The 25,437-nt window shown below is 40.3% G+C and overlaps 1 protein-coding gene across 2 annotated transcripts in view; it reads left to right on the top strand.

Annotated features, from left to right (window-relative positions):
• MTR (5-methyltetrahydrofolate-homocysteine methyltransferase) overlaps nucleotides 1-25,437 on the top strand; it is an 89,984-nt gene that overhangs the window by 20,859 nt on the left and 43,688 nt on the right. For both annotated transcript variants that reach the window (XM_040967869.1, XM_040967870.1), the window contains exons 6-15: nucleotides 17-123; nucleotides 3,815-3,874; nucleotides 4,637-4,731; nucleotides 9,109-9,209; nucleotides 10,292-10,353; nucleotides 10,915-10,982; nucleotides 11,574-11,653; nucleotides 16,823-16,935; nucleotides 20,331-20,471; nucleotides 22,115-22,300. In XM_040967869.1, coding sequence (XP_040823803.1) covers nucleotides 17-123; nucleotides 3,815-3,874; nucleotides 4,637-4,731; nucleotides 9,109-9,209; nucleotides 10,292-10,353; nucleotides 10,915-10,982; nucleotides 11,574-11,653; nucleotides 16,823-16,935; nucleotides 20,331-20,471; nucleotides 22,115-22,300 — 1,013 coding nt within the window. The remainder of the gene's footprint in view (nucleotides 1-16; nucleotides 124-3,814; nucleotides 3,875-4,636; nucleotides 4,732-9,108; nucleotides 9,210-10,291; nucleotides 10,354-10,914; nucleotides 10,983-11,573; nucleotides 11,654-16,822; nucleotides 16,936-20,330; nucleotides 20,472-22,114; nucleotides 22,301-25,437) is intronic.

Genomic DNA, 25,437 nt, shown 5'->3' with positions numbered 1-25,437 from the left:
GATTGATTTTTTGCAGCATTTGATGAGCTTGTTGAAGCATACCAAGAGCAGGCCAGAGGCCTTCTGGATGGTGGGGTTGACATCCTACTCATTGAAACTATTTTCGATACTGCCAATGCCAAGGTGAGTTGAAAGAACAGAACAGCACAAAGCTGGGATGTGGGCTGTGAGGTGTTTCCCAGTCCAAGGAGAAGATGATAAAGTCAAATACACTTCCTGTGTTTGCTCCATTTTGCTCTTAAATATTTTAAAGCAAAGTACGAAAAATTTAAATGCCAGCTATCTTTTTAACTTTTAAAACATATTTTTCTAAGTATGATCATACAGCTACTATATATGTGTGTACATTTATAGGTAATAAATGTATACACCTAGTAAATTCAAAAGCTGTATAACTATATGCAGTGATATGTAAGGATCTTTTCTTCTGCTAATCCTTGGATGTGCAGTTGTCTTCCTAGAACTACTGTTAGAGATTGGGGTGCTGACAGAGATTCTCGGCAGATAGAAATGTGTGTTTGTGGGTGTGTATTTGTATTGCTTACGTGTATGCAAAAGTGCATGGGTGTATGGAGTAATAAGTTTTTTTATATATATGTCTTTGCACAAGTGCTCTAGGTGATAGATGATATCATGAAAATTGCTGAGGGAAAGGGCAGATGTATTATTGATTTTTAGTATTGTTAATTTTACCTTCCATTTACACTTTACACTTTTATCAGGGTACATTAGTGTAGATTTTATTACACCCTGTCTCATACCATGTATTCTTAAAGGTTTTAAACTTCCAGTTGAAAAAGTGAAAACTATTACCTCACTATGATTTTCTTTTTTGTTTTCTTACTATAAATGACATTAGGCGTCTTTAGTTTTTGAGGCGTATGTAATTCCTTTTCTGTGTTTTATGGCCTATGCCCTTTATTGTATTAGGTTTTTGGTCCTTTTAAAAGATTCTTTTACTAAGGAAATCAGGCCTTTTTCAAAAATGAGTAGAAAATACTGTCCTCTAGTTTGTGGTGGGAAATGGTGATATTGTGTATTTACTGAAATAAGAGCTTTTAGAGTTGATTTTATGAAGTCTTTTTTTAATGAAGGGGTTTGGTATGGTACTGATAGGATTACTGCTCATTCCTAAGACAAGGAGAATAACACTGGTCTTCCCCTTGCCCAGTACTTTATAATTTTACCAAGTCTTTAGTTATTTAATTTTTATGAAAATAAGATGATAAACCCAACTTTGAACTTTTAAGAATAATCATTTGTTAACATTCTTGTAATAAGAATTCATGAAGCCACTCCCCATCAAAAGCTAGATAGCTGCCCTGCCATATTCTTAACACATTTATTAGATTATATTTTATGCATCTTTTTAGAGATATTTTTGTGACTCTCTGGCATCTAAATTATACTTTGACAATCAATTCAGGTACATTTTGAAAACAAGGACAGTAACAAACAAGAAATATGTAAAAAAAATCCGTCTTGTTTGATCTAATAGTCAGGGGGTTATGTTCACATTCCAAATTGTAGTACTTGGACATAACAGCTTGGGCTGTTGGCTCCAGCTACCTGCTGTTTTAGACCCCGAGAGATATCAGTGATGGCTGAGATGGTTGGTTTCCTGCCACCCACATGGGGAACCTGGATAATTAGTATTTGCTGTAATTGGCTTTGATTGGCAGCAAAAATTGTTGTTGGCATTTGTAGAATGAGTCAGCAGATGGGCATCTGTCCGTCTTGCTACCCATCAAATAAATAAAATGAATTTTAAAAAATCAAATACGAGGGTTTGACAATAAGAGATAAGACATTATGGATATAGTGAGCTTTTAAGTTTTAGAGCATATGACATACTTTTTTTTTTCTTAACATTTATTTATTTGAAAGTCAGAGTGACATGGATGGTAGTTGGGTTAGGAAGAGAGATCTTCTGTTCTCTACTCCCCAAATGTCTATAACATCCAAGGCTGGGCCAGGATAAAGCCAGAAGCTAGGCACTCCATCCAAGTCTCTCCTATAGGTGACAGTCACTCAAGCACACAGGTTATTGGTTGCTGGCTCTCAGATACCTTAGTGGGAAGCTGAATTTGAAGTCCAGGTGAAGGCCCAGCATTGTAGTCTAGCAGCTGAAGTCTTCTCCTTGAACACGCCAGAATCCCATATGGCCACCGATTCTAATCCCGGCTGCCCTGCTTCCCATCCAGCTCCTTGCTTGTGGCCTGGGAAGGCAGTTGAGAATGGCTGAAAGCCTTGGGACCCTGCACCTGCGTGGGAGACCTAGGAGAGGCTCCTGGCTTCTGACTTTGGATTGGCTAAGCTCAGGCTATTGTGGTCACTTGGGGAAGAAATCATAGGATGGAGGATCTTCTCTGTCTTTCCTCCTCTCTGTAAATCCTAAAAAAAATGCAGGTGAGACTATGTGAGGTACTCTGATGTGGGATGCCCACTTCCTATATGTTGGGTGGACTCTCTTAATCACAACACACTCCCTTTTAGAAAATAAAACAACAACAACAATAATCACACTCTTTGGGATACATTCCCTAGATTATGGAAGTTTCACTTATGACACATTGGGGCTTATTTTAACATGGAAAATCGGGTAGAAATCTGACTACCATTTTTTTCCTCTATGATCATCTGGTTTTTCTACTAACCATCCATTAAACATCCTGTTTCCCAGTGAAAGGATTGGTGTATTCATCATCCTGAATTCTTGAGAGCATTTGAGTCTAGTTTTTTTTTCTATTGATTTGCTTGTTAATGTGCTAGCACCATACTATTTACCGTAACTTTAGAGTATGTCTGAGTAACTAGTAGACCTAGTTCCTTTTTGTTAACAACTTCTCCTCCCTTTTTCTAGGACTTTTCAGGATATTCTTAAGTGTTTTTGTTTCCATGAAATCTTTAGAATACATTTATCTAGTTCCAAGAAGAAAATTCTCATGTTAGTTTAATAATTTTCTGATAATAATTTAAGTATTAATAATAATTAATTAATTATAATTTTCCATCATAGAGATGATTAATGACAGGTTGAATTCTAGTTTTAGAAAATCAATTGCAATAATATGCATATTTTAGAAGCAAAAAATATGACTGAGTAAAAGGAAATATCCATTGTGTGGTCTGATCAGCATAGAGTTATGTGGGGTCAGTACCTTCACAACCCACTGTAAGATCACGTGTTTTTTTTGGGAAGGAAAGCTATGTTAAAAGGAGGATTCCCACCGAACCGGCTAAATATACCTTGACAGTATGATACTAGATTTTTTGTCTTTGCCTATATCTACAATGCCTTAAACTTATAAGTGTTAGTAAAGGACGATGATGCTGTGATGATATGGGGAGAAATGGTGGGGGGGGGGGAAGGAGGGAGAAAAAGGAGGTGTAGGGAGGAATCTCATCACCTACAAAACTGTATCATGGGAAAAAAAGAGACCACTTTTTTTATTGTCGTGACACAGTTTCATATACCTAGCATGTCTGTGACAAGCTGAGGAAGGCCAGAACTGCTTATTTATTTGATGGTATTATGACTGAAGGTAGGAAGAATAGGCTGTTCTGCACCTCCTCAGAGGCAAAATTAGTTGACAGCATTTGCTTTGGTTTACTTTGTACAGTATTTCACTTGTGAGAAGAACATGGGGATTGAGTGTGTTACAGGGAAGAAGTGCTGCTTCTTCCCCTAGAGCTCAGTGTCTATCTTATGAAGACATCTGGGGAAAGGGGGCATTCTGATCAGGCAGTTAGACCGACCTCCGACATGGTAGTTTCTTAAAACTGAAGCTGTTCTTCCTTTTCTCCCTGACAGGCAGCCGTGTTTGCACTGCAGCAACTTTTTCAAGAGAAGTATACTCCCCGACCTATCTTTGTAAGTTTTACAATGTTTGCATTATAAAATTTGTATTTTGTTAGTAATTGTCATTATGAGTATAGGACTCCTTTCCACCCCATCTTGCATAGTGGAATATTGATAATATCTTTTAGAAAATATACTATAATTTCTTCCATTGGCCTTCCTTCCGCCACCACTTCTAATCATTAGCAGATTTATTTCTGGAGAGTCAAGGAAAATGAATCTAGAAGTTATTAATAAGAGGCAGATTGTTCACCAGGCACCTAACTGTATTGGTTTCCTGCCCACTAATTTACATTCTCAGTCTCATTAATGCCCAAAGAGGGATGGATTTGCATGTTGACTGCTGAGTACTCAAGTTTGTTAACTTAATCCACAGACCTTTGTGAGAGTCCTTAGATTGCTCGGTCAGAAGGGATTGGATCTTCAAAAAGGAAGATAGTAATAAATTAGATGTTTAACATCAGAAGGTTAGGACAAGCTAAGGCGTCTCTGGGAAAGTGCCTTCACTGGGACTTGACCTGTGAAACTGAAACCCGATTTTGGCATTGCATTTGCGTTAGTCCTTTCTCTTCTCCAATGGCTTGCCGCCTCTTCCTGCCCCACCTCCAGTTCCTTATGCTTATTCTGATCATTAATATAAAGTGCTATCTTTGAGTCTTGTAGTTCTCTACCTCATAAAAGAACAAAGAAAGCTTGTTCATTTTGTCTTGGTGACTGTATTCTTAATTTGCCCCTATATCAGTATTGTTAATGTCATTTACTTTGTTAATTCAGATTTCAGGGACAATTGTTGATAAAAGTGGACGGACTCTTTCTGGACAGACAGGGGAGGCATTTGTCATCAGCGTGTCTCATGCAGACGCCCTCTGGTGAGTGATCAGACTTTCCCTGGGTCCCTTCCTTTTGGGAGATCTCTTATGGCTACAGAGAGAGAAATGTTCCACATATTTCCGTTGTGCCCCTTGTGTTGATTTTCCCTTCAGTACTCAGGCTTTTTCCCCAAAGGCTTGACAAGAAGGTCATTGCCTAAAGGGGGAAATTTGAGGGGCTGGTACAGTTCTTAGGACTCCTGCACCTGTAAGCTTCTCTGTTTCAGGCAAGCCCCTTGTAGTATGAGATTGCAAGTAACACTTTAAAGCGATTACCATTTACATTTTTATGGCAGTATTTTGCACTTTTTAAGGCTTTGCCCCTTCATGTTTCTTTACCAACTAGAAGCAGCCTAATGTGGTATTGATGGGAATTCTTTATTCTGCACAGAATGAGAAAGAGAGAGCAATTAATACATGTTCCAGTTGCTGGTTCACTCCCCAGATGGCTGGGCTGGGTTCACTCCCCACTGGGCTGGGCTGTAGGCAGGAGTCAGGAGTCTCTTGTAGGTCTCCCATATAGATGGATTGCAGGGGTCTGAACACTTGGGAGTTTCTTCCAGGTCTCACTCGTGAGTGCAGGGCCTAAGGACTAGGGCAAGCCTCGGTTGCTTTTCCAAGGCCATTAGTAGGGAAGAAAATTATTAATTTCTAATAGATCACGAATGACCCCCCCCCCCCTTAGTGGACATTGGTTGTGAAGCAGCTTAGGGCTTGAGCTGGTGCCCATGTGGCATGTTGGCATCACAGGCAGCAGCTTAACTCCTAGGCTGGGGCTGAGCAATGCTGGCCTTTAGTTGGGAATGCTAAAGCTCTCTTTATGTGTAAAATTACCATGGCTTGAGGCTGGCATGGTAGTGTTTCAGCCTAAGCCTGTGTCTGTGAAGCTGCATGCTATATGGGTGCTGGTTTGAATTCTGGCTGCTCCATCTCTGATCCAGCTGCCTGCTTATGGCCTGGAAAAGCAGCAGAGAATAGATCAAGTCCCTGGGAGTCTTGCAAAGAAGCTGTGAGTAGTCTTTCCATCATCTTTATTTCTCTTTTAGGTATTTTTAAAATGTTATTTATTTGGAAAGCAGAGTTATACAGGGAGAAAGAGAGAGAGGAAAGTCTGTTGATTTCCTTCCTGAATGGCTTTAGTGGGCAGGGCTGAGCCAGACTGAAGCCAGAAGGCAGGAACTTTTGAGTTTTCTTTGTGGGTGTAAGAGCCCAAGTGCTTGGGCCATCCTCCACTGCTTTAGCAGAGAATTATTGGAAAAACAAGAACAACCCTAGCAGAACACCCTAGCAGCATTTCTTCCCCAAACCCTCAGTTCAGACCTATTTCCCTCCTCTCAGCTTGGTGCTACTTTTTCTGGATAATCTTTGGCAGAGAAATATTCTTGAAGCTTCTGTATTATCTTTGTTAATTTAATGCAAATTAGTAATTATTCCAAAATAAAAATTGTGTTTAACAAATACCCAACATTCATTCAAAATAAAACACCCAGCAAAGTAGGAATAGAGAGGAATTTCCTGAACTTAGTAAAGACCACCCATAGGAACCTTCCAGCTATTAACATTCTTCATGACATGAAGATGGATGCTTTCTCCCTAAGATAAGGAATAAGCCAAAGATAGTCATGCTCATTGCTTGTTCGCATGTAGTAAAAATCCTAGTTGATGTAATGAAGAAGGAAAGTATAAGGTATATAGACTATAAAGAATAAAACTCGTTGTTCACAAGCAGTATGATTTATGCAGAATTTCTCAAAGAATCAGTAAAATATCTGGAACTAAGGCTTCAAAATACAAAATGAATATGCAAGAGTTTATGTTTTCCTACATTCTAGCAATGAACAAAGAAAGTTAAAAATTAAAAACACAAAGCATGGGCTGGAACAGTGGCACAGCAGGCTGATCCTCCTCCCTAGGGTGCTGGCATCCCGTAGGGATGCTGGTTTGTGTCCTGGCTGTCCACTTCCCATCCAGCTCCCTGCTTATGACCTGGGAAAGCAGTAGAGGAAGGCCCAAAGGCAACTGCACCCTGTGGGAGACCAGAAAGAAGCTCTAGGCTCCTGACTTTGGTTGGCTCAGCTCTAGCCATTGTGGCTGTTTGGGGAGTGAATCATTGGCTCTCTCTTTCCCTTTCTTTCTGAAGATCTGCCTTTCAATTAAAAATAAACACATCTTTAAAAAAAAAATCTGGAAAGCTACTTAGCTAGTCCCAAAGTGAAATACTTTAATGTAACCCTAACAGTGTCACAAACCTAATAAGGCAAAGACAATCCAGTGTAGAAAAGGCAATCTTTCTAAAATAAAGTGCTGGAACAACTGACATTCATGCTTGAAAAAAGTAAATCTAGACACAGACATTGTAAACTGTTTGCAAGATATGAAATGGATTAGAGATCTGAGTAGAAATTGCAAAATTGTTAAAACTTTGGATGATAATACAGAAGAAAATAAAGGATATCATAGGTTTTGCAGAGAGCTTTAAGATAAAATACCAAAAGTAGATTATATAAAAAGAAAACAAAAAATGAGAAGCTGGGTTTTACTAAGATTAAAAACCATTTAAAGAACTAGTATCCAAAACACAGAAATTTTTTTTTAATGTATTTATTGGGCATGGTGCAGTAGCCAGAGTGGCTAAAGTCCTCGTCTTGCACAAGCTGGGAATCCCATATAGGTGTTGGTTTGTGTGCTGACTGCTCCGCTTTCCATCCAGTTCCCTGCTTGTGCCTGGGAAAGCGGTCAAGGGTGGTTCAAAGCCTTGGGATCCTGTACTTTCATGGGAGACCCTGAGGAAACTCCTGATTCTGGCTTTGGATCGGCTCAGCTCTGGCTGCTGTGGCCACTTTAGGTGTGAACCAGTGGACTAAAGATCTTTCTCTCTCGGTAAATCTGACTTTCCAATAGAAAATAATAAATTAATCTTAAAATAATAACAATAATTTCTTTAAAAAGATATGAAAAAAATAGATGCTAAACATTGAGTTGTTAGGGAATGGGATATACCATTATACACTTATTGGAATGACTGAAATCCAAAACAGTCATGCCAGGAAATGCTGCTATGGATATGGAGCAATGGTTATACTTGTTTACTGGTGGTGGTGGGAATTCAAAATGGGAAGAGAGTTTGACAGTTCCTTACAAAACCAAATAATAGTTACATTCCTTGTCATTTATGTAAACCACAAGTCAGAATTTTACACTCACACCGAAGTGTGCACATGAATGCTTATGATAGTTTTAATTGCTAGAACTTGAAAGTAACCATGATGTCCTTCAACATGAAACTATATGAACTGTGGTACATGCAGGCAACAGTATTTAGTGCTTAAAAGAAATACATGATCAGACCTGAAAAGAAACAGATGATCCTTCAATGCTCTGTATTACTAAGTGAAATAAGTCAGTCTGACAGTGGTACATATTGTGATTCCAACCTATTCCAGTAACTGTGAAACTGTACAGATAGTAAGTTAGCGTTCAGCAGGCAGGCAAATAGGACGAAGTGGAGCCATTATGTATCCTGCCTTTCTTTGTTTATGAACTAACTCATTTTTTTCAAAGATTTATTATTTTTTATTTTAAAGATAGATTTACAGAGCCAGAGAGATAAAGGTCTTCAATGCAGTGGTTCTCTCCCCATATAGGCATAATAGTTGTAGCTGAGCTGTTCTAGAGCCAGGAGCCAAGAGCCTCTTCCAAGTCTCCCATTTGAGTGCAGGGACCCAAGCTGTTGGGCATTCCTCTGCTGCTTTCCCAGGCCATAAACATGGAGCTTGATTAGATGTGGAGCAGCCAGGATATGAACTGCTGCCTGTATGGGATGCTGGCATTTGCAAGTAGAGGATTAGCGTGTTGACCCACTGTGCCAGGCCCTCCCCAGCTCACGTTTTGAAAACCCAAATCAAATGTCACATCATCAGTATTTTAGGAAACCAGGGTACCTCAGTGAGATAGCTTTGACAGTAGCTGAAGGTGCTTGAATTAGACTTATTATCTGCCTGGTATTAGATATATTTTTCTTTGTTATACTTTTTAAAATATTTTAAAAAATGTGTTTGAATCACACATGTGCACACACACCATGCTTATCCATTGGCTCTCCCTACATGACTGCAATGGCTGGGGCTGGCTGCAGCCAGAGTTGGGGCATCTCAATCTTCACTTGGGTGGAAGGAGTCCAGTTACTTGGGCCCTCTGCCTTGCTTTCCAGCATCTGTGCTGTCAGGAGCTAAAACCATTTCTGGAACCATGGAACTCTAACATACTAAGCAGACATCTCAACCACTAGACTAAATGATTGTCCTTGTCATGACTTTTATGTGCATAGATAATCTGAATGAACAATATGCTTGTACTATCTTCCTTTTGTTTTTCCAGCATTGGGTTAAATTGTGCTCTGGGTGCAGCTGAAATGAGACCCTTTATTGAAACAATTGGAAAATGCACAACAGCCTATGTACTCTGTTATCCCAATGCAGGTTTGTGTTTCTAGGGGATCACACATGGGGGCATATATTCACAAGCCATAGAATAGATAGGGTAACATGGATTTGAAAAGTTTGTGTTTCAGATGTTGGTATATGGTTGACCAAATATTGGTATATGGAGGTTTCCAAAAGAAGATTATTTAGGATTAGAGCAGTGTTTCCTGTGAGACCTGCAGAAATGGTTTTCTTAAGTGTGAAGGTACAGCATAGGACATATTTTTAGGAAATGCATCTAGACACATAAAAAGAGCACAGTTTAATCGTTTGTCACCTTGGTAGCCATACCTACCACGTGGTAGTGTCTAGTGAGACAAGTCCAAAGAAGAGAAGAGGAATCTGCTCTGTTAGCAGAAGCAAAGGAAGAAAAACATCTTGTGTATTGTTGCTTTTTTTCCTCTTGAAAAACTAAGACTTCTAGTTTACTATATGCAAAAGTGCTGATGATATTTGTGGACACTAGATTCAATTAAATAACTCACTCTAGGCTAGCCAGGTTTCTAGGTGAATGTTTTGAGCACTCCTCAGATACCTTCTGTCTCCAAATATACATATTTTAGTGACTAGCAAATTTTACTTCCCACCATAAGCAAAATAACTGTAAAGGGATAATTAAAAAAATGAAAAACTTCGTAGTTACAGCTAATGTGTTACTTGGGAGAATCTATTGAAAGGAGATTGGTTGTCTGTGCTTTTAATTATATATCAAATGCTCATTAATTCAAAAGTTAATGCAGTACTACCTCCCACTTCTGAGCTACTAGGTAACAAAGATGGATTTCCTTTATGAGAAGTTAGTGAGGTAGGGAATTGTGCACCATGTAACAGTGCGTTTCTGCTTTCACATGGAAAACAAACGGTGAAGGCTGATTCTTTCCCAGTAGGTTTTTCTTTTCTTTTTTTTTTTTTTTGGTGTGGGGTGAGGTATCTCCTTACTATGTAAATATCACATATTATTAATTTTTATAAGTAATCATGTGCTATAAAATTTGATAACTTATATCCTGTAGCCTTTAAAAATGTAGGATATATTTGTGAAGGTAATTTCCGGTAATGGCTGAAATATTTTTTCTCAGGTCTCCCAAATACCTTTGGTGACTATGATGAGACACCTGCCATTATGGCCACACACCTTAAGGTCAGTAATATCTCTCACTTGGGTTTTTAAGAGAGCATTTTGGAGTAAAAATATTTAGAAGCAGAATTTCCCCCTCAGATATGTCAGAAAAAATAGTTTAAGTACTCTGAATTAAGGCAGTACAGGTGTGAGAAGCATCTTATCCCTGATTGGCCCTGGTGGTTGCTGGGAAATTCCGAGTGGTATCTATTCAGGTTTGGCTTTCTTCCCCCAGTCCCTCACAGCTTGTAATTCAGCTCTAGATCCATGATATCTAATTTGTAGCCACTCCTACATGTGATAGCTAGAATACTTGAATGAGGCTAATGTGATAGAGAAACCAAAATTTTCACCTGAAGAATTTTTAATTTACATTAAGAAGTTAATATTCAGTTTATACATAGATATGTAATGTAACTCACATTCATTTATTTTAACCTGTGGGTAAATTATTGTAATGGCATCAGATAGCAAAATGAATTTCCTAGTACACTGTATATGATATAAAGGAACTCATAGAATATGAGCTACTCTGTTTTTTTTTATCTAAAGCACATAAAATTTTATCTTTCCTATATATAGGATTTTGCTATGAATGGCCTGGTCAATATAGTTGGTGGATGTTGTGGTACAACACCAGCTCATATCAGGTAATAATCCCCCTTAAATACCTCTTACTATGTGCAGAATTGTTTTCCATTAGAATTCACTTATTGGAATCATAACTCTCAGTATCAGAATGTGACTGATGAAGTTGTAACCCTTGTTATCTCAGAGCAAGGCTTTTGAGTAGAAGATGAGTAAGGTCAAAGAAGATCCTATGGGTAGATTTTGTTTCTGTATGATTGACGTCTTTATGAGAAGAGGACACAGATGCACACCCCAGAGAGAAGAACCCATGATGATACTGGAAATGGGTATTTGCAAGCCAGGAGAGAAGGTGTTCTGAAAAGGAAAGGATATGAATGTTTGCTGTTTGTGTTTGCAAAAACTGTCACACAATTCCAGGTTCATGTCTTTGGGAGCAGAAAGAGCATAACCAACTCACAGGCACATAAAAGTTAGTTGATAGATTAATTTTCTAAATTACCATGAAAAGGCAAATTGTAATTGTGTATTTGAAAGTAGGTATATAATTATTTGATTAATTATAGTAAATAGGCTTGATTTCATAGCTGTAATTAGTTTAATTAAATTAATTTTATTCTGGACTAATGGGTATAGTATTTTTTGTAACTTAGGGAAATCGCTGAAGCTGTGAAAAATTGTAAGCCTAGAGTTCCCCCTGCATCTCTTTTTGAAGGACACATGCTACTCTCTGGTAAGTCATGAAGATATAGTGTTTATGGTTTGAGAGACTTCTTGTTTTTAGCAAAATTTATTAATATAAAGAGAACTGATTATATATATTCCATAAGATAAAATTTTAAGATTCCTGTATTTCCCTCTCTCCTTCCATTCCTCAAACCTCTTCCTTTCTTTCTTCTTTTTTTTTTTTCTTGAACCTTTGCAATAGCATACTTTCACTTTGTAATCACAGGTATAATCACCAGCTATAATGTTAAACAAGTAGAAAGTAGAAACAGTAATCGAATCATAAAACTATTTACAGAATGTATTTATTGTGTTTATTCTAAGGGATAGTGATGTATCTGCCAAATAGTTTATTACATCAAAGATTAGTTTGGGAACATACGTAAATTGTAATGAATCATTTATTAGTCTCGGAGTTTGGGGAAGAGGATATCAACTTTGAGGTAATAGTGAATGAATGAAGGCCTACGTAATTTGCCTAGGTTACGATGAGATCTTCATAGCTGTAGATCTCTTGTGCTCTGTTTTGTTTTGTTTTCAATTGGAAAGGCAGATATACAGAGAGAAAGAAATACAGAGAAAAAACTCTTGCGTCCTCTGGTTCACTTCCTGAGTGACAGCAATGGCCTGAGTTAAGCTGAGCTGATCTGAAGCCAGGAGCCAGGAATTTCTTCTTTGTCTCCCACAAGGGTGCAGGGTCTCAGGGCTTTGGGCTGTCCTCTACTCCTTTTCCAGGCCACAAGCAGGGAGGTGGATGGGAAGCGGAGCAGCTGGGACACAAACCAGAGCAACTGCTGCATGCAAGGGAAGGATTTAGCCACTCACTAGGCTATCACACTGGACCCTGTGCTCTATTTTTAAAACGTGCTTTTGGGTGTAGCCTCATAATTTTAATTGTTGGGTTGGTCCTTGTTATTGAAAATTGCTAACTACCAAGGCTTAGTGTTTGCTGATGGTAACCACATCTTCCTTGAAAATTTGATTTGCTTACTAAATAGTATTACAGTAATCTTACTATTTGCTGTGTATTTATGGCTCAGTGAGGAGTTTTATATTTACTTTTTTGTTTGATTTTTAACAATCCTGTAAGAAAGCAGGCTCCCTGTTTCAGCATGAGTTTTGATAATCCAACAAGAAAGGTTTGCAAAATAGGTCATCGTTCCAACCATTAGAAAGCTTTAAATTTCATATTCTTGCCTTAGTATTTTGCTGGAATATTAGATAGTAGCTTTAAGCAGAATGTGTGGTTTTTCTCAGAGCCTACAAATAACATGCATGGAGAGTAGAGCGCCCTAATAACTTAGAATTTAAAATCTAAAATGGAAATGTATTTGTTTCTCTTGTTCCTTATTTTTAGATAGAGAGTTATTTTGAATAAGGGTGAGAGAGACAGAGAAATCTTGCATCTTCTGCTTCAGGCCCCAGGTGTCTCCAGTGGCCCCTTCTGGGCTGGAGTGATGCCAGGAGCTGGGATCAAGGTGCTTCATTCAGTTCTCCCACATGGGTATAGGTGTGCAAGCACTTGAGCCATATTCTGCTTTTCTTCTTATTATTATTATTATCTTTTTTAATCCTATGAATTTTTTAACAGAAGATTTATTTATTTGAAAGAATTACAGGGCCTGGCGTGGTGGTGCAAGTGGTTAAGGTCCTCATTTTGCATGCCCGGGATCCCATATGGGCGCAGGTTCTATCCCAGCAGCCCCGCTTCCCTTCCAGCTCCCTGCCTGTGGCCCGGGAAAGGCAGTCGAGGACAGCCCAAGGCTTTGGGACCCTGCACCCGCGTGGGAGACCCGGAAGAGGCTCCTGGCTTTGGATCGGCATAGTATCGGCCCGTTGTGCTCACTTGGGGAGTGAATCATCGGACGGAAGATCTTCCTCTCTGTCTCTCCTCTCTGTATATCCGCCTTTCCAATGAAAAAAAAAAAAATAAAAATAAATCTTAAAAAAAAATTACAGAGATAAAGGGAGAGATTAAGAGATCTTCAGTCTGCTGGTGCACTCCCCAAATGGCTAGAATGGTTGGGGCCAGACTAGGCTGAAGCCAGGCTCCTGGAGGTCTGTTTAGGTCTCCACATGAGTGACAAAGGGTGCAAGCACTTGGGTTTGTTCTACTGCGTTCCTAGGTGCTTCAGTGAATGTGAAACAGCTAGGACATTCTCCAACACGCATATGGGATGCTAGTCTTCCAGGCAATGTCTTAAATTGTGTGTCACAATTCTGGCCCCAATTTTTTTTTTCTTTTTGTAGGTGAGGTGAGATTTGTGATTTATGATACTGCCCACTCCGTTAAGAAAGTGGCTTTTATCAGAAGTGTAATAAGAAAGTTTATTTATTGCATATTTAGAACTTAGATCTATGCATTATTTACCTGGACATTATCAGTGAAATAGTCAACGTTTGCCAAAATTGAAAAAAGAGATCCATTTATATATGATTTTTAAGAAAAAACTTTTTAAAGAAAGAATGCCTTTTCTCTCATTTGAATGCCATGTTATTCCTAAATTACTCTAACAGTAGCCTTCAATTAGATTTGTAAAAGATTGATAGCATGCATACTTCTTAAATTTTTTTCCTACAAGGTGCAAATGTGAAAGAAATGGGGTTTTTTTATACCAGAGACTCCACATTCATAATAGATCATAAGTGCTTTGTGTGCAGTGCTAGAGGCATCATGGGGGAAATCTTCAGCTTTTACATGTTCACATTCCTGCTTGCCTGTCCTGTTAACCTTAGCATTGGACTTGGGATCAGGAATAGCCTGACTCTAACCTAGAAGGCTGGAAGCGTGGGAATCACTTCTGGAGTGGAGGAGATCGTCAACCAACAGTGGTGCAGTGGTAACCTGGGATAGTTTATAGTACCTGACTCATGTTCAGTATTTTCCTTACCCTCTTGTTTCTTCCTTAACATGTGCTTTGGTTAAGGACTCAAACCATACATATAGAATGCTCTGATTGCTAGTGCTAATTTTATGCTTATTATTGTTACCGAGTTTCACACTTATAGTAATATTTTAAAATAGACACTTTACAATCTAAGTTTTGTAAACTCAGGGGCTGTGTGGGAAGTTGCCCTGGGTTCATTAAGGTTCATTAAGGTAAGTGATTTGTACCCAAGGCTGTCTCCAGAGCCTGCCTGTAACTAGGTAGGACACTGTGTCTGCTAATACTTAATTGTGTGAATAGCACAAAAGCATTTGAGAGTACTGGTTCTTCATACTGTATATTTCTCTTTATGTCAGTGGAAAAAGTATATCCATAAGTATAAATGCCCCTAAATTGGCCTTAATCAAGACAGATGTCATTACCTCTTGACAAATAAAGAAGCACTCACAGTCCAGTTGGCTAGCCTAGAGTCAGCTGATTAGTGGTGGATCTGCCACAGTGACTCATGTTTCCTGGGATTCAACCTGGTCCAGCCTTGCTGTTATGAATCTTTGGCTTGTGGGTCCAGGGGATGAAGGAAAGCTCTGACCGCTAGAAAGCTTGCTAGCATCATGGTGATGTCCACAGGGACATCCTTGCAACAGTCATCTTACGATTCTTTCTTAATGACTTTTGCCCCAGATTCTTGGTTACTCTGTTATGTCGCATTGTTCTTTATAAAGACTCATATTGGACCAAATATATACCACTTATGGTAACTGTGAAGCATTATGCCATTGAAATGTTCACAGAGTTGAAAATTTGGGAATTCATGGTTTAAAAAGGGAATAAGATAATGATTTTTCTATTTTCTCAGAGATGGTGTAATTTGCTCCTTTTGGAATATTTACAACAAAAAACCCTGAAAATATTTCTTCTTTGGAGAGTTCTATTTACAAATATATTTGCATTAAGTAGTATTTTTGTTGTTGTTTGGATCTCCCTAGAGGTTAAGGCCATGGTCCTGTTTCCACATTGGATCATCTGTATACTCAAATGGGCCATGGCACAGTACTTCATTTCTTTTTTTAAAAATTATTATTAATTACATTGTATTATGTGACAGTTTTATAGGTACTGGGATTCCTTCCACCCCTCCCCTAACTCTTCCCCCATGGTGGATCCCTCCACCTTGTTGCACATAACCACAGTTCAAGTTCAGTTGAGATTCCTTCATTGCAAGCATATACCAAGCATAGAGTCCAGCATCTTATTGTCCAGATAAGTTCAACGGCTTCTTGGGGAGATCTTCTCTGGTCCCCATTCAGCTGGTGGTTGCAATTGCTGAGTTGGTTCCATCTTGAGCTTCAACTTCCACTGGAATCAATGGGTGTTGTAGTGCGTTCTGGTTTTGCTAGTCACGTACTCGGCTATCACACCAACCACTGGGAGCTGCAGCTTAGTGGGAGCGATCCCCAATAACCCCCACCTGGCCTGCCCCTGCCCTGATTTGCCAGCATGTGTAGCAGCCTAGTTCAGTCTGCCCCATATCCCATTGGGCTCTCGTAAATGTCGAAGGGTATTGGAGCTTAGTTCCATCCACCCAGCTCAACTGTCCAGCCCTCACGGATGTTGTTGAGTGCCTCTCTGTTTAGCCAACCCAGTCCCTGTCCTAGTTGTTATTGTGCCCTCCCATGAGAGTGCTGACCCAAGAGGGGGGAGCCCACGATTTCCCTCCCAGGTCACTCTCACTCTTGGTTGTGCTCTTTCCAGGTGACCCTGTGGTTGGACTTGACAGTAATGGCCCCTAGTGCCAGCTTCTGCTATGGCTAAGCCCTGACAGCTCTCACCCCCTCCCGTTTGGTTAACACTAGTAGGAATAGTCTGCCCGTCCTGGCTCTTCCCTGATCTGGTCCATATGAGGCTACAGATGCTGCAGCCCTGCCTAGTCTGGTACCAGCTCATGCTCTCCAGTGGGAGTAGCTATCCAGCATGGGAACTACCCTTTGTTCCCCTGTCAGCTCTGCTCCCCATTCCTGATTCTCACGTGTGTTGGTTGGGTGCTGCGGTCTCGTCTGGCACAGGCAGCCTCACCTTGGTATTCTGTTTTGTATCCTGCTTTTGTTGCGATTGAACCTGGCTTGACCCACACTCTACTCTGGCGTTCAGGTTTGCCAGTGGACCACGCGAACTGACTCAGTCTGGTCCACCCCCAGGACTTTATTTCTTATAGAAACATTTGTGTCTGTCTTTCTCATGTCATCCATATGTATTTTCAGAAAAATGCTCAAAATGCTTCTCCTTTTAAGGTCTGGAACCCTTCAGGATTGGACCATACACCAACTTTGTTAACATTGGAGAGCGCTGTAACGTTGCAGGATCAAAGAAGTTTGCTAAACTCATCATGGCAGGAAACTATGAAGTGAGCATCTTAGTAAGACTCCTGAATTATCTGCCGTGTCTTTGGCTAGGCAGCATGTAAATGAAATGTCTTTCTGCCTAGTGTTATTAACAGAGTTGCTGGCAAGTGTGTGGTCATGGTAATGTGTGTTTGCTCCAGGTTGAGCTGATGGGAGGGTAAGGTTTCAGAAAGTTAAAGCATCTATTGCTAATATTTGTCAAAATGTACTGTATTTGGGACATAAAATGGGAAGAGTTGGGAGGGATCCAGGTTTTAGCTGTGTGTTAAAGGAGAAATAAGTTTAAAAATTTGGAAGTGTTCTTCATTTCAGCTTCTTACAAATTTGGGAAAAGTGAAGCCAAGCAAATTCCTTTGTTCATAATTACATCAAATGTTGATTGATGAGGGTCAGGTTAATTGTAAACTAAAATAAACAAAAGTGGTAGGTTTTTGCCTTGGGAAGTTTATGTGGTGGTTTAGCCACGGTGCTATTAAGCTCAGTCAACACCCAAATCAGTCAGTACAATGCCTGCTCAGGATGTGTGTGTAGATTTCTTCTGCAGATATTAAAACTGAAGGTTATGATGATTAATTTGGTTATCCAGGTTTTTCTTGCTTTGAGATTTTGCAGCCTTTGGGAAATAGGCCTAGAAATCAGAGCAGATTAACTTTTCATCACAAAGATAGGATTCCTTTATCACCCTTTATGGACCTGTTAGTTATTTCATGGCATGGCCTGATGGTCTGTCTTGCTTCTTTTCACTCTCTCAGTTGATAGTTATGACAATTGACAATTACGGGAGCCTGCTTACCTTTGTTCTTGATTGGCTCTCATTAGTCTTATTTTGATGTTTCAACACAATCTTCTCCTTCTTCTTCTTCTTCTTTTTTTTTTTTCTTTTTTTGGTAAAAGATAAAATCAAGTTGCTTCACACTGTCATTGTGTCCTCTTCATTTATTCACCCAAGTTCCTTCCATTCTTGTTATTTCAACATTCTTGACAGAATTTGTTTTTTTTTTTTGTTTTTTTTTAAGATTTATTTATTTTAGTTACAAAGTCAGATATACAGAGAGGAGAGACAGAGAGGAAGATCCTCCCTCCAATGGTTCACTCCCCAAGTGAGTGCAATGGCCGGTGCTGCACCGATCCAAAGCCAGAAAGCAGGAACCTCTTCCGGGTCTCCCACATGAGTGCAGGGTCCCAAAGCCTTGGGCCGTCCTCGACTGCTTTCCCAGGCCACAAGCAGGGAGCTGGATGGGAAGTGGAGCTGCTGGGATTAGAACTGGCACCCATATGGGATCTCAGCGTATTCAAGGCGAGGACTTTAGCCGCTAGACCATGCCACCAGGCTCTGTTTGTTTGGTTCTTATGTCCATTCTATAGTGTCCCTTGTTGGGTTTGACACTGAGAGCAGAGAATTTTTAGGAAGATGCAAACAGGTGAAAGTAATAACACCTGTTATATTTTAGGTCTTTATGCCATTCACTTTGCTAAGCACTTTTTTTGTTACTCATTTCATCCTGAGAGCCATGTGGATTGGGTACTGTTCTTCCCCACTTCACAGATGTGGAATAGAGGCTGAAGAAGGTGAAACTACGTGCCTGTTGTTTCACAGCAAGGAAATGATAAAACTTGCATCTGGCAAGCCCATTGCTGTTAACCATTTGCTGACTCTGCTTTGACCATGGTTTATCTCCATGACTTAGTGATCCTTCAACGTTCTGTCATATCATGAAAGTAGTTTTAGTTTTATCTTCTTGTTCAGTTGGTACACCTTTAAAGAAACCACTCCATCTCTCTAGGCCTGTTTGACAAGGTTGGACCTTCAGGCTGTTATTTTGTGATAAAGGCCGTGGGGCTGGCATTGCGGTATAGTGGGTTAAACCATTGCTGTGGCAGTAACATATGCATGCCAGTTTGAGTGCTAGCAGCTCCACTTCACATCCAGCTTCCTGCTAATGCACTTGGGAAAACAGTGGAAGAAGACCCAAGATTTGGGTCCCTGCAGCCACCTGAGATATTTGGAAGAAGCTCCTTGCTTTTGGCTTCAGCCTGGCTTCTCCCTGACCAGTACTGTCATTTGGGACATGAACCAGCAGATGAGAAAACACTGTCTATCTCTCCCTGACTCTGTAACTTCGTGTTTCATATGAATGAATGTATGAATAAGTGAATAGTCTTAAAAAAAAAAAAAGAGGGAGACCAGACGCTCTGTCACCTTGTAACTCTTTACGTCCTTTATTTCATCTCCCATTTGGCAACTGAGGATTCTCCTTCTTAGCCAGATTTCTCCATTTTTATCTATGGAACCCATTCCTTTTCTGAACGTTGAGATCATCTTAGCGTTTGATATACATATTATATAGAAGTGCCCAGTAACATTTTATGGGACTACATCAGGTTCCTCCAGTTAGATGAAAGCCCTTCAAGAACTGGGATTGTTGAGTTATACTGATATAAAGAACTTGCTGACTTGCTGAGTTGAGCTGTGGTCTTTTTCTCCATGCAGCTGTGGCTCAATAGGATTGTTTTGCCTTGTGTATGCCAGAGGGTTCTATACCTGTTCTATCATAATTTCTGTTTGATTCTGTTGGGCTAATAAATCAGGATTGCATCAACATCTATGATTGCTTTGAACTTCGCTTATTTTATTGTGCTGTGAAATGTACAGCTACTTGGCAAAGTAAACTAGTACTCATGAAATCATGAAGAAATAATGTTCTCATAAGCCATGTAATAATTATGATGAGAGGCCACAGATAATTGTGGAATGAACAGTGTTTCCCTAATGTGTTCTCTGAAACACTCATCCTACAAGATATTCCTTATGGAAAATATATCATAGGATGTCCACCTTAAAAAGGTGCAGTTACTATAGTGTGTTAAAGGAAGTAAAAAGTCTTGCAGTATAAAACTCTGCTTATTTAGTTCAACGACAGTTCTTTTCATGTGACTCCTGCTAATAGCCTGCAATGGATGCATTACATATTTAGGCGAAAAATTATGAGATTTGGAAGGTTTTTCTAAGAACCTTATTGGCAGAGATGAGACTTGAACTGGATCAGAAGCAACATGGAAGAGAAAGAGATTGCTTCCAAGCAGCAGGCACAGTGTGATCTGTGGCACAGTGATGGAAACAGAGTTGGATAGTGAAGGGCTTATGGGGACCAGTGGGAAGTTCAGAAGGTGGGGCTGGCTCAGAGGGCTCTAAGCACAAGGCTGAAAAGTTTAGATTCAGTATCACAGGAAAAACAACCGTGTTATGTCCCAAGGGTGCAGGTAAGTGATAAAAGAGATGTTGAGAGGAGAGCCACACAGTCAGGGAGTCAGCTGCTGGGAGTGTAAGGGGTTACTTTTGTTTCATCTCATGAATTACCAGCTCCTAATGCTACTTCCTCCTACATTCTTTCTTCAGGAAGCCCTGACTGTCGCCAAAGAGCAGGTGCAGATGGGAGCCCAAGTGCTGGATATCAACATGGATGATGGCATGCTAGATGGTCCCAGTGCAATGTCTAGATTTTGCAACTTAATTGCTTCTGAACCTGATATCGCCAAGGTTGTACAAAGTTTGTGTTCAAGAGATTTTATCTGGCTCACTGGGTCTCATTTTTCTCTTTATTTATCTCATTGCTCTATCAATTCTTGAACTGGTTTTCTTTTTTTTTTTTTTTAAGATTTATTTATTCTTGTTAGAAAGGCAATAAGAAAGGGGGAAATTCAAAAGGCTGTAAGCTGCATTAACTGTTGGGCTAAATGCCCAGTTCCAATTGAGTGTTCCAATGTATGGGCATGTCTTCATAGATTAGGCCCCAAACTGTCAGCAAGCTAGTATTGTTTTATCAATTGGGCATTTGCCTAGCAAATTCTTATTACTAGTATGCTTAAAAAGTTAAAAATTAGTGTAGTGCTTGTTTGTTTTGACCCTCTTTTGGACATTAGATTAAGGTATTGCTTACTACTGACTCTTTAGTTGAAACGTTTACCTTCCCAGGAAGGTTTCTGTAGATTCTCTCTCACCAGGCTGATTTTAGTGCTCCTGGAGATGCTCTCATGGCAGTGTGCTTCTCTGGTCCACTAGCATCGACAACACTTCTGTGTCATTACTTGTTGAATCATTTATCCTTGTAAGCCTGGGGAAGTGAGAGACTGTCTGCCTTACTAATGTTCCTGTATCCATTTGTTGAATGACTTAATTAGGTCATAGGGCCTAGATCCATTTCATTTCATTATACTCATCTAAGCTTTCCTTTATGTCTTTCCTTTTGCCTTTTCTGGAACAGAATCATTAATTAAAAAGGAGCCTGTTCTTTTCTGTGCATTTTAACTTTGTCATTTCTTTTAGTTGCGTTTCATGAGTAATACATTTGTTTTAGCTTTCTAATATTATAACTTTTGTTTTCCCAGTAAGGACCTTGGTTTTGTAAAGAGAAGATAGAATTTTAGTTACTTGGCTAGAGGGCTGTTCCCAAAAGGCAGTAAGGCTGAACAGTAATTTCTGAGTTGAATCAGTGGTGTCTGAATCCTGTTTGAGTTGTTTGCCTTGGGGTGTAGACACTTGAAAATGCACATTGGTACTGAGGCTTGCAGTGAGCTGATCTCTCTGATTCTTACTTGATGTTTGGCTGTGATTGTTGAGCTACAAATTTTTGACCCATATATGGTGTCTGTTGTAATGCTGAAATTACTCTAAGTATTTGAAGCTTTAAGCAAAAGTGTATTAAGCTCCTTTCTCTGGGCCTGGTGCAGTGTTTCAGTTGGCTAATCTTCCCTCTTCAAGTGTTGGGATCCCATGTTGGCGCTAGTTTGTGTCCTGGCTGCTCCACTTCCCATCCAGTTTCCTGCTTATGGCCTGGAAAAGCAATGGCTGATGACCTCAAAGTCTTGGACACTGCACTTGAGTGGTAAACCCAGAAGAATCTCCTGGCTCCTGGCTTTGGATTGGCTCGTCTCCTGCCATTGCAGCCATTTGGAGAGTGAGCCAACCAATGGAAGGCCTTTTCTGTGTCTCCTTCTCTCTGTAAATCAGATCTCCCTTTCCAGTGAGAATTTTAAAAATCTAAAGAAAAAAATTCCTCTCTCTTGACACTACCCTTATTTTTTATTGTTTCATTAAAGAAGAGGTAAGGAATCTTTGGAAACTTATGGGAAGGAGTCTGTGGTGACTTGAAGTCTGTGACTTTCTTGCCTTTTTGTCCTCAGGTGCCCTTGTGCATTGACTCTTCCAATTTTGCTGTGATTGAGGCTGGGTTAAAGTGCTGCCAAGGGAAGTGCATTGTTAACAGCATTAGTCTGAAGGAGGGGGAAGATGACTTCTTGGAGAAGGCCAGAAAGGTCAAGAAGTTTGGTGCTGCTGTTGTGATTATGGCTTTTGATGAAGAAGGACAGGTGAGTGATTTCTTCTGAGTTAATTGCATTGTGCTACCCAGGTTATATAGCAGTGGGAGAAAATGAAGTCTGAAATAGCTGTATATGCATATGTCTGTTTCCCCCCAACACATCCTGCTTTAAGATTTATTTGAAAGGTAGAGCGAAGGGAGAGAAACAGCTCTTCCATTTTCTGGATAATTCTTTAAATGGTCGTACCTACTGGGGCTGTGCCAGGTTAAAATCAGGAACCAGAAGCATTTTGTGGGCAGCCCACGTGGATGCTTGAGCCTTTTCTTGCTGTGGAGGAGTGTCCTGGGCAAAGGGAGCCTGAAGGTGAATACATGCTTACCATGTTTGAAAACCAGCTTGGAGGGCAGAGTAGCTGGAGCAGAGGGTAGAAGATGAAGGATATGAAGTTAGGCAGCAAATCATGTAGTGCCTATCATTTTGGTCAGCGTTGTTAACTTTGCCTCCAGCCCTGGCCTCAGCCATTTGCAGCATTTGGGGTGTAACCCAGTAGATGAGATCAGACAGTCTACCTGCCTGTCTCTCTTCCTGTGAAATAAAAAATTTGAAAACATTTGTTAACTTTGGGTGGAGAAGCCGCTGAAGCAATATGAGTGATCAGACCTATATATATATATTTTTTTATTTTTGAGAGGCAGAAGTAGAGGGAAGGAGAGAGCTAGAGATCTTCCATCCACTGGTTCATCCCCAACGGCTGGAGCTCAGTTAAACTGAAGTCAGAAGCTAGGAGCTTCTTCTAGGTCTTTGATGTGGGTACAAGGGCCCAAGAAGTTGGGCCATCGTCTGCTGCTTTCCTAGGTCATAAGCAGGGAGCAGGATTGGAAGTGGAACATACGGGACTCATGTGGGATGCTGGTGCTGCACTCAGAAGATTAGTATGATAAGCCACTGCACTAGCCCCTTAAAACCCCAGTGATTCTTTGTGGAGATTGGTGTGTTAGAGAGAAAGCAATAATACTGGAGTTTATTGCTACGATTCAGGTGAGAGATGGTTATGGTTAGGGCTAAGCTGGAAGCAGTAATATATGTTAAAAGTTACCTGTTGCTAGATGTACTTTTAAGTAGAGCCAGCGGGATTTGCCTTTTCATTTGATTTTGCTCGTGAAAGATGTGTGGACCAGGGTGTCAGCAATCATCTCGGGATTTTGGCCTGGAAAGTTGAAAACATGGCGCCACTGAGTTGGAAAGACTAAGGGAAAGTAGATTTGGGACGCAGCGGGTAAGTTGAGAATGGGACTGCATAGATGAGTTTGGATTTTGTGAACAAAATCTGGCTTGAAGATAGGATTCCCTTTCTTGGGAGTTTGTGTGCGTAGATTATAATTAGTGTGATGAGACTGGCCAAGCTTATCTGAAGGAATGACTAGAGAAGTCTGAGACCAAGAGTTTGAAACAACAGTGCTTTGAGGCTGGGGAGAAGATATATCAGAAGGCTTTGAGAACAGCTTGTTTGATGGATGGAGAACTAGAAAAGAGGGTTTACTCGGAAGCCACTTGAATAACAAAGGGGATGATCAGCTATTTAAAAAAGCTATGCATCAAGTAGTAAGACACCCAAGAAATTACCACTGAATCTGGAAATGGAGTCATGGATGATTTTGCTGTAATGTTTCCACGGAGATAAAACCTTCATTGGAGTAGGTGTGATAACAGAAGAATGGAAGCAGCAATTTTTTGGAGGAGTTTTGCCACAAAGATCAGAATTGGAAGGACTGGGAATGGGAGATGACATTATGAGATTAAGAAAAGGTTTGTGGGTGTGTATACAAATGATGTGACAATGTGTTTTGTAAGCTGATAGGAATGACCTGGTAGAGAGAGGGAGGACTTGATGCAGGGGAGAAAAAGGGCATTTGCAAAATAGATGACCTTGTGAACAGAGAGGGGTGGCAGCCTGGGAGTGGAGCAGTTGGCTTTAGATCAGAAGCTGGAAGTTTGTTGCCAGTGCAGGGCAGAAGGCAGAACGGAGAATGCAGAGGTGCACACATGCTGGCCTATGTCCTTGGGGGTAGTCTTTGATGATTTCTGCTTTTCTCAGTAATGCTGGTGAAAATGTCAACTTCGGAAATGAGAATGGATGTTGGGTGCCTTGCAGACACTTGAGACTTAACACAGGAGTGTTAAGTCAAATCTCTCTGCCAGGGAAAGGCAGTTATTGACTAAACTTTAAAAAAAATGCGTACGGGGCCTGGCGCGATGGCGCAAGTGGTTAAGGTTCTCGTCTTGCACGCCCGGGATCCCATATGGGCGCCGGTTCTATCCCAGCAGCCCCGCTTCCCATCCAGCTCCCTGCATGTGGCCCGGGAAAGCAGTCTAGGACAGCCCAAAGCTTTGGGACCCTGCACCCTGTGGGAGACTTGGAAGAGGCTCCTGGCTTCGGATTGGCTCAGCTCCAGCCATTGCGGCTGCCTGGGGAGTGAATCATCGGACGGAAGATCTTCCTCTCTGTCTCTCCTCTCTGAATATCTGCCTTTCCAATAAAAATAAAATAAATCTTTTTAAAAAAACGTACTTCTGAATTCTAACTGAAGTTTCTTTTGGTCTGGGGTGAGACCCTGCTTCTGTAATTACAAAGCCTTAGAAGTGATACCCATGTATACTGTGATTGAAAACCACCAGATGAGATGAGCTGTTTTAGTTCTTACCATAGCAAGCAGCACACATGATTGTCATTCTGTTTTACAGTTAGCCAAAGTCAAGACATAAGGAAATGCGTTTTATCCTTGATCTGGGTGTTTAAAGACTGAAATTCAGTGTTTGTCCCATGCTTTGTTCATTGACACTGCATAGTGCTTGATTTTAAGAACAGGTTTTCCCAGTTTAGATTTGAATGTGACTACAAATTAAAGGTAAATGTAAGTTGAAAAGTTAGCTTGAGAGTTTGAAAAGAAATAGGAATTATAGCAGTAATGTCTGGACAGATGTTTGCATAGGGGCTATGATGTGAGTTGGAATACTTGCATCATAGAATGGAGTGTTTGTGTTTGAATCTTGGATCCTCTCTTGATTCTAGCTCCTTTTTAAAAAAAAAAAAAAAGATTTATTTTCCTTAGAAAGTCAGATATACAGAGAGGAGAAGAGACTGGAAGATCTTCCATCTGATGATTCACTTCCCAAGCAGCCATAAT

This window comes from Ochotona curzoniae, unplaced genomic scaffold (genome assembly GCF_017591425.1).
Source record: "Ochotona curzoniae isolate NIBS_2020 unplaced genomic scaffold, NIBS_Ocur_1.0 scaffold_4683, whole genome shotgun sequence".
Classification (NCBI taxonomy): domain Eukaryota; kingdom Metazoa; phylum Chordata; class Mammalia; order Lagomorpha; family Ochotonidae; genus Ochotona; species Ochotona curzoniae.
Note: the sequence above shows the minus strand (reverse complement) of the source record. Positions and strands in the feature narration are given on the sequence as shown.